General features: G+C 42.0%; 1 protein-coding gene across 1 annotated transcript; it reads left to right on the top strand.

The window, feature by feature from the left end:
• Positions 1–1,316: 1,316 nt before the first annotated feature.
• Positions 1,317–10,629, top strand: LOC311204489 (protein PRRC1-like; the record flags this gene model as incomplete). Its single annotated transcript, XM_084280906.1, has 6 exons — positions 1,317–1,422; positions 4,440–4,826; positions 5,765–5,922; positions 8,101–8,203; positions 10,072–10,175; positions 10,525–10,629. The coding sequence occupies 5 exons, from the start codon at positions 1,317–1,319 to the stop codon at positions 10,119–10,121; spliced, it is 804 nt and encodes a 267-aa protein (XP_084137032.1). The 3' UTR covers positions 10,122–10,175; positions 10,525–10,629.
• Positions 10,630–12,552: the final 1,923 nt, after the last annotated feature.

The following is a 12,552-nucleotide window of genomic DNA, read 5'->3' on the forward strand; positions in this document are numbered from 1 at the left end:
TCTTGAGTTACTTTATTTCCTCTTACAACACATACTGGTTGTAAGAGGAAATACACTTTCTCCTTTGTGATTTCAATGCTTTCATTTGGTTTTGATGCTCCTTAGCCTGTCCAGACTAACACTGGCATCCTACTTTTTGTATTTTTCAGTTTGGTCATAACAGTAATTTTCCCTCTACATTAAACATAGCTGTATACACATTTTAAACAGCAGTGAGGGTTTTTTCTTTTTTTTTAGAGGAACCCCCCCTGTATTTTTGTAAGTGGAGTTCTTTATAAATACCTGTGAGTACTTTTACTCAACACATTACCTAAGGCTTTTCCTCTGATACTTGTTAAATGTAGTAAGCTGTCAGTCCTCAGTAGCTACTGAGGTAATGGATATGATGGAAAATATTTTCCTGCCAATTTTTCAGACATAAATTCCTTTCTGTAGGGATTTTATGTTATTAAAATGTCCTTATGGAATTGCTACCTCAGGGAGTGGTACAAACAATCTCGGTCTGGTTTACCAGACTTGGGAGGAAGCAGGGGGTTTTAGGTGACTTCCTCTGCACTGAAGAACAAAAATCTCCAGGTGTTAATCTTAGTCTTTCATCCTCTCCTTTTCATCTCCTGAGCCCTTTCTCTTAGTTTAGGGGGTTTTAAATAAGCACATCGCTTTACTTTTCCACAAGTAGTGCACTGTGCAGGTGTAGTCAAAGATGCTGGAAGATACTTTCAATGTAATGTGGCCTTCAAAAGAAAAGCCAAAGTTTTCAATTACTGTCACTTCTGATACTCACCAGAGCAGTACGAGACCTGGATTTTACAGGAATTGTGTGCAGTGGAGAACTTGTTCAGTGTAAATGAATGTCATTGTACTTCTAGGTAGGTTGGAAGTAAATTTCCCTGGTTTCTTGTGGCGTGTCTGGAGGTTTCTTTAGCTTCTCCTTTAAGCAGACAGGGTCATAGAGTTCAGGTCACGGAGTCTGGAGCCCTAGGCCCTTGCAAGCTCTGCCACTATGCCTGGTGTTGGAGAAAGTGCTTGCAGTCAGTTTGATGGTGGGTCGGGAGCATCTGTGGCAGTGCTTAAGCTGGAGAGGGCTCCAACTTCAGGGGTAGTTGTGGTTCTTTACGGGCAGAAGGGGGAGACTTCGTTCTCTGTCTTGCTTCTTGCCACCTTTTGCATCCTGTCATGCATCAGCTCTGAAAAGAACAGGTCCTTGGAGTTACTACAGCTCAGTATTGCAGCAAACACTATCCCTATTTCTCAAGATAAGCTTTTTCTTTATTTTCCTTTCTTTTTGTCTTACAGCTTTCTGTAGCTGAAGGAAAATGGTGGAAGAGAGTGGAATAGAGACAACTCCACCCGGTACGCCCCCACCAAACACAGCAGGGGAGACTACAGCTGCTACCACTGCTGCTACAAGTAGGTCATTAGGTACAGAAACTTCCTCAGAAACTCAGTGATATTTATTCATGTCTTTTTAAAGCACAGCAGTTCATCCAGAGGTGTTGGGATCAACCTAGAGAGCTCTTCTCCAGGCTGATGGGAAGAATTTGTTTCTTTCTCATGGCAGTATGGCATACATCTGACAGAGAGTAGTGTAAATGTTTTTTTTATTCTTGAAACATTTTGATGAAGTCATGTGGATGCACTTAGGGTTTTTAGGGGCGTGGGGACAGGGAATACTGGCCAGTACAGTGCACAGTGAGATGAGCAGCACAGAAGGGAGTTCAAACAAGTCTACAGTCTTGTGGGGGATAGTGAGAAACGTGGACGATCACTTGGATTTTACTGTTGTGGGTGGTAATCAGAGCACTGAATCTGATTTTTCCAGAGTCTGAACCCCATGTGCTTGACTACCGAATGCTCAGTTTTCTGACACATCTGGTAACATTACCTCGAGTCACACTAGTGCCGTGGACTCCCGAGTGGAGCGCTCTTAGCCCCAGGAGGATGTGCTGGGCGATCCATTGGGTGCAGGAAGAAAATACCAGAGCATTCCTTAATAGTTCTTTTATCTAAAAAAAGCAGAAAAATCAAGCTTTACTGATATCGAATATACTTCTTGGCATATATTTCAGAAACCACCAGAGAAGACACAAATGTATATTCTTTGGGGCATCACTTGTTTTTCCTGACATGGTAAAAATGTCTGTAATATTAAATGCAAACAATATGTTGACAAATGGATTTGTCAGGAAATTCTGTTGGAAGGAGACATAGAAAACATTGCTGATGATTATAAGAAACAAGCGTGAGAACAGATCACAGTATGGAAGGTTTGCTGTACAGATGTTCCTAACGTGTTTCTGCTTATGGTTTTTGCTAAATTCTGTTTCAGTAATGAAATACAGAAAGAACAACTTTATTGTCAAATGCTGAAGGAGGGCTGTGCTGGAGAAGCTGCATCCTCAACAGTGAATGATTTCTTTAATAAAAGCCATGTTTTTATTAAGACTGCCTCAGAGTAACCATTGATGGAGTGATTGCTTTGACTAGGCTAAAAATGGATTCTCGAATAAGGTTACCGATCTATTTCCACCCATGACATTTATTGACCGCCTCATTCATAGGCAAGTTACTGCAGCAGTGAAAGTGGAGCTGGTGCACAAAGGGCTACAGGATGCCAGCAGTGTGGTTAATTTTATAGAAGTTCTCTTTAAATAGTAGGGGTTGTTTTTAGCTGCACCTTGTAATGGTAGAGGAAGTGACCGTGAAACTTTTGTGCATCGCACAGAGGTTTGCTGGTTGTCTTGTGGCAAGGGATTTAAATATGGCTTCAGCTTTCTTCTTGTACCAAAACAGACTTGCAGACTCGCTGACATTTTCTGTGATGACAAGTGGCCATCAGCAGTGTGCTACCCAGTAGTTATTTAAAAAAACCCCAAAACACACTTACAGTTTGTCCCTTCAAGATAAAGGTGGTGTTTTAAGGAGGAGTGATCTACTTCTTTGTAAGAAAGTCATGCGTTTGAGAAGGTGTTTTGAAAAGTGGTATTTGAAAGTGTTTACGTTGTCAATGCATTCCTGTTGCCAAAATCAGTGCAAGTGTCACACAAAAAACCCTTTCCACTCTGTACATGTAAATTGGCAAAGAGAATTTCCTGAGCTATGTAGAAATCTTCCAGATGAATTAGTTTGGGTGGATTTTGAGCCCATTTGTTAGGAATACCAAAGTGCAACACCTTCTGATGATTTTTCCAGAAGAATTGAATGACATCAAGGAAGATGAACATTTGCTAGCTGAATTTCAAGATAAGCCTTCATATACTTGATGGCTGGGAGACGAAAACAAATAGCATGGTTTTGTAAGCACATCCAGCAACACCTTTTCATTTGGGTCTGTGTGTCTTTGTAAGGCATCTTTTCCAGGTGTGACAACCATTAAAGCCATGATTGGAATATAGAACCAGACCTCCAAATTGCTGATGATAACCCAAGATTGTAAAAATGATGAGGCTTCTGTAGTGACATTGCTCACACTACAATATTATTAATGGTATTCTATATTGTGCTAACCGTTAATAACATAACATATTGTTTTATGAATATACTATTCAAATACTAATTTTCAGTGGGAGCAGAAGAGTTTCTTGATCTTTATCTCATCCTTTTAATATTTCTGTTCTGTATGTTTTAAAATCTATGGAATATACTAGGACAGTGGCCCATGTAAGTATTTTGTAGCTATGTTGGGGGTGTGCATGTTCCATTTTTTATTGACTGGTGTGCGTGATAAAGTTTGGAAACGACCTCCTTACGGTAACTTGGCACGTCACTTGACTGTCATCAATGTTTAGGCTGAGTGCAGTTTCACATCTGAGCTGATCCAACAGCTTAGTGCTGTAAAAACCAGTGTTTTCTGTTTCTCTGGCTTAATTTTCTGTCTAAATTTGGTTTAGAGAACAAAATTGGCTTATCCAAGGATCAGCTGGGGGCCAGACTGAAACACAGAAAGCAGAGGGTTTAGGAGCCTGGGTAGCTGGGTGCCAGGGAAGAGAGGGCTGCCTGGTGCTCAGCCCATCTCATAGACCTGTACCTCTGCAGTAAGTCCCAGCCTCACAGGTCCCCTGAGTGCATTTCTTAATCTAAAGAGGGACACTTCCTGCATCTTTGTTATTCCTGTGGATGAAGCAGGAAGAAGCGTGCTAGCTGGAAATTTCTGAGGCCCACTTCATCTGCTACAAAATGGGTAGTCAAATGTTGACTCGTCTTTTTAGCTGTGATAAATAGGGTCAGAGAAGAAAAGAGATTCCAGGCTACTATCTCCAGAAATTGAGGGCAATTGGTGGTGGTTGCAAACTCAAGCAGAACTAAACTTTTTTCCTTTGAAAGGAGAAAAGCAGACTTGCTCAAAACTTACTTGTAAACTAGCTGAACAATTACATACCTGAATCTCTGAGATGAAGGCTCGGTGTTTCTAAAATTCCATTTGTCTTTTTTTCCCCTAGCTTTGTCCAGTCCCCTTGCTACACCAAGCCTGTCATCTTCTCCTGAGTGCTCAGCACCTCTGGCAGCTGGAGCATCTCCACTTCCTCCTCCTATGATGACTTCATCTTCTTTTCCACTTGTGCCATCTGCAACAGTTTCTACTATGGCGCCACCTCTAACTCCAGCCCGACCTCCAGTTGCCCCTTCGTCTTCTAGTACCTCTGTGTCGCAGTTCTCTGCAGCTCCTTCATTAAGCTCTACTGCTGGCTCTGGTCTTCCTGCACCTCCTGCTGGTCCCCCGATTTCAGGATTTTCCATGTCTTCAACATATGATATCACCAGAGGCCACGCTGGTCGAGCACCACAGAGCCCACTGATGCCATCATTCTCTGCACCTCCCGTCACAGGTAACCTTTTGTATATAGACCTTTGTGCTTGTGAGACAGGATGAGGGGTCTCCTGGGTGGCTACTTCAGCAGTCTGCTAGAGTCCCACAAGTTCAGCTTCTTTATTATTCTTGTGACACTTAATTACTGAGTAGCTGCGCTCGGAGGAATGGAGAATGGCCTTTGAAGTACGATCACGGTGTAGGACAAGAGTCCTCTTCCACAGAGTTCTGCTAGCACTCAGGCTCACAGAAAAGTGTTTGAGAGCAGTATTTTAAAATGTGCCCAGGAAAGCCCAGCTGACCATTTATTTCTGTGTTGCTGCTGTTCAGCTCAGAGGCAATTTCAGCCATTATATTTCCACGGAATGGTAAGGTATCTCAGGCTGTAATCTCCTAATGGGCAAGTTTTTGTTCTGAGAAGCTCGCTATCTGTAAGAAGTCGTCCGTCACATGAGAGTAGCTTCTCTTTTCTTGCTTCTGGCTACTAAATTGCATCAGGACAGTGAAAAATACTTGCCTGCCATGCAAGCGAGTGCTGTAGTTGCTGAACTGAGGTGATTTTCTACTAGCCTAATGGAAACTTAGCTCTTCAGCTGCAGTTGGGCCAGGCTTTAACCATTGTTTGTGACATGTCTTTTAAGCAGTCTGTCCAGAAAGACCTATGGAAATTTGAAGACAATAAAAAGCACCACTCTTAAGCTAACATGTCTTTGTTTAATTTTACACATAAGGTGCAGGTAGGCTCGGTTCTATGAGCAGATATTGTTGAACTCATTCACAGTAGTTGCCTCTGCTAAACTCTAACAAGCAGGATTGTTCTGGGGCCTTCAAGAAATGAAAGGAATCAGCCCAGTATTATTCTATTCTTCCTGTTCATTTTCCTGTAAAACAATTGCATGTTGCTACGGCATAAGAAATGAAACGCAGTACTTGTGTCTTGTTTTTCCCTCTTCCTAGGTGTCTTCGCAGATCCTATTACTCAGCAAGCAACTTTCTCTTCCCCTTTGGCTCCTGGAACTGGTTCTGCAATCACTTTTCCTGAGGAGCTTGAAGACCCCAGAGTAGCTACTGCCCAAGGTGGAACACCTGCTGGAGGGCTGTGGGGGTTTATAAAGCTCTGTGGTTTTGTATGTTACCTTTCAGGAGGAACTACCATTTTTTGTTGTCTCTAACAAGATACAACTTTCAAGTGCATGTTGCTCTAGGTCCTGTCTTTCCTCTGTGCTCAGTTGCAGGTGGCTGTTTTTAATAGGCGCGTTTGCTGAAACTGTGCTTCTTTCCTTTCCAGAAGAGGAATGACTACATAAATGCAGGCGTCTAGGTGCTCATGACAGGGAGATCCTTCTACCTTAGAGGTTTTGTCACATGCCCTTAAATCATGGGAAATGTCAGAACCTCTTTGATTCTTTGTACATCCTGGTTTTTTTTATCATTTCCTAATGAACTGAATTGGTTTTTTAGGGGATGCAAGTCCTTCCTGTTCTAAACCAAACAAGTCTCCTCAGGGAGAGGCAAATAAGTGTTTCTTCCACTGAGGAGGGGTTTCTTAAGAGGTGTCTGTGGTATTTTGTAGGATTTTTCTATTCCGCTAGAGGGCACGGAGTGTATAATGCAGAACAGATAATCCTTGTGGTGCGATCTGATCGTAGAGAGGAAATAAGCAGCAACAACTGACAGCATCTCATGAGCCTGTAACCTTTTTGGAGCTGTGACATGCTACATCTGAGTAGCGTCGTGAAGGCTGTGGCAGAAAGATGCAGGGACTGTGTGTGAGCTCTGAGCTGCCTTCAGGAGCAACACTACTATCTGTACTGTGCGATAGTAAATCGGAAGGAAGAATCAAGATTGACGTCCCAGTGGGACTGGAGACTTTTGGAGGGGCTTTCAAAGCCTTTTGAAGAAGAAAATCTGGAAGAATGAGTTGTGTGTGATGTGGCATAGTGAGCCCCCCTTTACTCCAGTGATCTTGACAGTGCTACAGTCTTAAAGAGCAAGATTAATCGTCCATCAGTATGGTGAGAGCAGAGTTGTCGTGCTGCTTTTTTCTAGGGCACGTGTCTTATAATCATAAAAAGACAGCTTCTTTGGTCTTCAAGTAGAAACGTCTTCCAGTCACCATATTCCTCTTGCTTTTTTGCGATAGAAGGTAATGTTCCAGAAGAGAAGGTTTTCCTTGTGACATGATTTTGTAGCCCGTTTGAAAGGGCAGTAGTGAATTAGTTGAAAAGCCAATCTCATCCACGTTATTGTTGCCTGTATACCAGTAGGATCCAGCAAGTGACCTATGTCTGTTTCTGGAGAATGTGTATGATTGACTTCAACCCAAATGTAGATTCTTTGATTGGAGTATTAAATGTTGTACGTGCTCTGTGTTTTCCATGACCTCTGAGAATTTCCTAGGTGGAAGAATGAGGAATCATTAGTTGTACTGAAGCTGTCAAGTGTTGGATGTGTGGAAGCACACGTCAGAGTCAGGTTTTTAAACATCAGACAGAATCTGTGAGGCTTAACTGTCAGTTGTTGCAGAAATGCAAGCTGGATTCTCTGTTGAAGTGCATACACGGCAGTGCTGCAGTTATCTCTGTTTCTGCTCTTGAAATCGATTGAACTACCTTTTTTGCTCTGCTGTTCTTCAGAAATCCAACACCATTCTTTTAGATGTCCCTCAAGGTAGATAATAGGCCAGCAAGACCCTGTCAGTGTTTGTGCTTACATTTAATGAACTTTTAGGTCTGTCAGCAGCTCCACCTGGAATTTGGCTGGAGAAGATAGAGCGTTTTTTCAGCGTTGTTTAGAATCTACTTATAAATTGAGGAATTTCAGCTCAATTTCAGCTGTAAAAATATTTGTTAGTAATGGGCCATTCAAAAATAGGTCATAAAAAAGAGGCTCTTCAGTTGGAGTTGTCACAGTTTGAGTCTAGCTACCGAGTCTGATGATAGCTGTAATTAGTATTTGTTAAATGTTCAAGACTTCCCGTCCCAGAATAGGAGGAAATCAAGTGTGTTGCCCACCATCACTGGCAGGCCTGTTTCTGCATTGGTGCGTGAGAGGATGGCGGTGATGATATTTGGCCTTTGCTGTATCCGAAAAGTCACGCACTCCTAGTCACGTCTTGCAGCATTTGTGCTGGCGAGTGAGATGCACCAGGCATTACAAAGTGTAAATGTGGTAAGAAGACCACGAAGCAGCTTAATACTTGGGTTTTGTTTGGTTGGGTTTTAACTGTGCTATTGTGAGTTTCTTGGGGAAAAACGAGAAAATAATATGGAAGTCTGTTTGCTTATGTTTAGGGTGTAGCTGAGAATCCCATGGTGAAGTCTGTTCTTGATAAACCCAAACATTCAGTGGAGACCATGATTACACCGCTGGACCCTGGCATGGTTCCATATATCAGTAAGTATTTGTGACAAACCATTAAGTAATGCATAGAATGTTAGATTAATGTAACAGCACTTGGAGTTTATCTGGAGAGTGTGTTAATTCTGTCACAGTTACGTGGTGATTTCTCAGGTGCGTTGTCCAGTGAGACTCTCACTCTGCAGGCTGATTTTTTTATGTGCGTCTTAAGGTTCATTTACTTGTGTATTCTGCTGTAGTTTAGGTAGTAGCATAGTAATACCCTTCAGTTCAGGTTGTGAGAGATGAGCAAGTTACAGAGAACAAAACGGTGACAAGTCCTTGTCTGTAATCTGGAAGTCACATACTTTTTTCCCTCCCTGTTTCTCTGTTTGAGGGAGTGATATGGAATTGAGTTTAAAATATGCTGTATGTGTTCTGTTGGATCTGGTGATTAAATCCCGGTGTGTAAGGTATCGCATTGAGGGTCGACAAGCCGAAAGGTAAGCGTGCTCACAACAGTGTTTACATCGCTTTTGAGGCTTTCTTCTGACTTTCAGCTGTTCTGCATTTCTAGCCCAACAGTATTTATACTATTTTAGGAAGCTCAGCAAACTTGAAGCAGTTCCTGAAACACTTGGGAAGAACATTGAAAAGGCTAAAACAGTCTAATAAAGTCTCAACTACAGGAAGGGAGGTTGTGGGGAGGTGGGCAATGGTCTCTTCAGCCAGGTGAGAGGAGATAGGAGAAGGGGAAATGGCACAAAGCTGCGCCAGCAGAGGTTTAGATTGGATATTAGAAAGAAATGTTTACTGAAAGGGTTGATGATCTACAAAGGTCTCTTCCAGTCGTATGATTCTGTGATTTTGTGAAGTATTGCTGAGCATTGAGCCTGGAATGAAAAGCATAGTATCTCAGTTAGAGCTTTAAAATGAATAGGAAGGAGCAGCATTGTGGTAGTCACAATTTTGTGTTTTACTAAAGTACAACCTGTGGGCTACGCTGCAGGTTTAAAAGTAAGTACTAAAGTACCTCCAGCACAGAGAAGGGCAATGGAAACGTAGGATGAGAGAGTGGTTTGGTTTGGAAGTGACCTTACAAATTGTCCTCAGCAGAGGGGGCTGAAACTCTCTGCACTAGACCACACTGCTCAAAGCCACATCGAGCCTGACCTTAAGCACTTCCAGGGATGGGGCATTGACCCAGAAAAATCTGATTTTCCCTAAGGGGAATGTCAGTCTGTGGCATTGGGAGACTTCTCCTTTTCTTGTTTTTGGTGTAACTTGCCGCCTGTTCCGTTAGATCATTCTGAAGCTGCTTGTTGGAATAGCCTTTGGGGTTCTTGTGCAAACGCGGTCACAGCAGTGAAGAACATTTATGTCCGTTTTCTTCTAAAGCAGTTGATTGCCATCACATCTGGCATGCATTGTGATATGACTGTAGTTTGAAAGTGTATCAGGCATTTGTTCTTAGTCTGTCACTAGCACAGTACTTTGGGATGAAAACTAAACATGAGAAATTGAATAGGAAAAATGTAATCAGAAGTTAAGAGAGCCTTTGAGACTGGGTTGTCTCCCAACTAATTCTGTAGGTGAAAGACAGTTTGATCAACACTTGCCAAGGATCTTCCTGAACAGCTCCATTCTTACATTTAGTATGTAGGAATTCATTGTGCAGCTTTTCAAACATGAGTTTTATCATAGCTTGTGTTACTGTTTGAGATTCCTGTTTGGGAAAGGCTATGGTGCTTTTTCATGACTTTTTTGGTTTTTCTACTGTTGAATAAAAAGAGTAATTTTTTTAAATTGCTGTTTTCTGTTTAACTTGAAAATTCTGCTCCACAGGGGTTTTTTGCACTCATCTCTGAGTGTTGTATGATGTGATTGAAAGAGAATGTTGTCTAACAGATCATGTTCCCATGTAGGGAGCCCAAGAAAGAATAGACAGCTTGCGCCGGACTGGAGTAATCCATGAAAAACAGCCTGCTGTATCGGTAGAAAACTTCATTGAGGAATTGCTTCCTGACAAGTGAGAACCTGAAATATATCCCTGAGGTGGGGAGAGGGTTGTTTCTCATTGACTCAAAGGGTCTTGCTTCCAGTGCTTTAAAGAATAAAATGTCATTTATATGTAGACACATATAAAATATATGAAACAACCGGAGCCGTAGAATTTTTTACAAGGGAACACAGGCACTTCAGTTTTTTATATATACATGAGTTGATACATGCAAATTTGATTTGAAAAATGCTGGGATGCCTTGATGTAAGTCATTGTTACATTTTTAACTACAGTTGTATTAGAGGTTGTAAAACGGTCATCATTCAAGGGCTAACATGTTGCTTTTCAACAGACTCTAACTTGGCTGTCATTGCAGGTGGTTTGACATTGGATGTCTGATTATCGAGGATCCAATTCATGGAATTCATCTGGAAGCTTTTACCCAAGCAACACCAGTGCCTTTGCAATATGTTCAGCAGGCGAGTTTTCTGTTTTCTTATTAATGTTGGATTAAGACTTAGGATTTAAGATTTAATTTATGATGTCAGCTCTTACTGGTAGTAGCTACACTTGAATTTCTTAGTTTATAAAATGAGGATCAAAAATATTTTTGAGTCATGCATTGCCTAAAAATCTTCAGGCCTTTGTAGAAAAGCAGTTCTCCCTTGGGAGTCTTCATTCTGCAGTACATGGCACTTGAGCCGCTGATTTTAATTCTTGTTAAAGAAGAAGAAATATTCCAAGAAGAAGTTAACCAAGGAAAAAATAACCTCAAAGTACTCCCTCAGAAAAGGAAGTACAGCTTTAATTATTGAATTGTTGTCATCAATCTGATTCCGTGACTCACAAATGTTTAGATAGATAAGAATCCTCACTCTTCCTTAGGTGCAGAAGGAGGTCTTGTAGCTCAAGTAATGCACTAAGCAAGTGCACCTAGGAGGTGCAGTAAGCACTCTTACCCGTCCAAAGGCTCAGTTTCCTTTCTTTAGCTTACTTCCCAGATGTGTTTGAGTGTCATCTAATGCCAACAAAATGGCATCACCAGTGAGGTGTCTGTGTGAGCACGTTAGCAATTGAGCAAAGTATCTGGCACGTCATTTAGGAACAAGTGTCTATTTTGAGATCTTGCCACTCAGTCTTTAATAAAGCTCATAGAGCCTTCATATTTATGTTGTTAACCACCAGCAAACAGACAGCATGCAGTACAACTGCAAGCCTTTTAACTTGCATTAGATCAAATTCTACTCTCCTGTTGAAAGAGAACTGTGCTTGTATATACTTCAACAGAAAAACACTGCTTGCTTTCATACTTTTCAGAGTTAAATTTTTCCTGGTGTTGCTGGTACATTTTTCAGTTGAGTTGTGCATGGTGTGGCAGTGAGTCATTGGGCAGCAGTTGTTACCCTTATTCCCATTATGCCTGTCTCTTCCAGAATCAGAGTGGGTTTTTCTTGAATGCAAGATATTTAGGCTTCTATAAAACCAGTCCAAAACCAAGTTCTTATGCAAAAACTACTCACAGAATCATACAATCTCCTGAGTTGGAAGGGACCCATGAAGATCATCAACTCCAAGTCCTGGCTCCACACAGGGCCAGCCAGGTCAGAGCACGTCACTGAATGGTCAGAATTCGCTAGGAGTTTACTGCAGTCATGGGCCTCCAACTTGAGGCATCTGGAGTCCCAAAGCCCATCGACTCTGTTGAAGACAGAGGCAGTGAAGGTGTTAAACTCCTTTTCTTTCTCTGTGTCCCTGTTAGTAATGTGACCGTTCTCATCTAGCAACAGACCAATGTTCTCTCTGGTCTTCCTCTTGTTGTTACTGTATTTGAAGACCCCAGACTGTCTACCACAGTATTGTCCAGCCTCGGCTCTCTCTAAGCTTTGGCCACACACATTTTCTCCCTGCAAAGGTGAAGAGTGTCCCCGTAATCCCCCCACATTTCCTGATCTTGCTTCCACTTTCTTTTTCTGCTGAGCTCTAGAGGAACGTCCCTGCTCAGCCTCCTGCCCCACCTGCTTGATTTCTAATGTTTTGGAGTTGCCTATTCCTGTGCTTTTAGGAGGTGGTACTTAAAAAGTGGCCAGCATTGATGGACTTTCAAAAGCAGTTTCCCAGGGGACCTTACCAGCTACTTTCCTGAGCAGTCCAAAATCTGCTCTCCCTGTATCTAGTGTTGAAGTTTTGGAGGCAGTTTCCCTTCTTTCAACAAAGATTTTGAATTCCACTACTCTGTGGCCAAGAAGTCCACCTACTTCTACTTCCCCCCAAGTCCTTCTTTGTGGATGAGCAAGAGATCTAGGAGGGCACCTTTCTTCGTTGGCTCCCTCAATACCTGAACAAGGAAGTTACCATCCAGTTGCTTTCGGACTCTCCTGGACCTGTTTGTATTAGCTGTGGTGGT

This window comes from Gallinula chloropus, assembly GCF_964237585.1.
Source record: "Gallinula chloropus genome assembly, contig: HAP1_SCAFFOLD_177, whole genome shotgun sequence".
NCBI lineage: Eukaryota > Metazoa > Chordata > Aves > Gruiformes > Rallidae > Gallinula > Gallinula chloropus.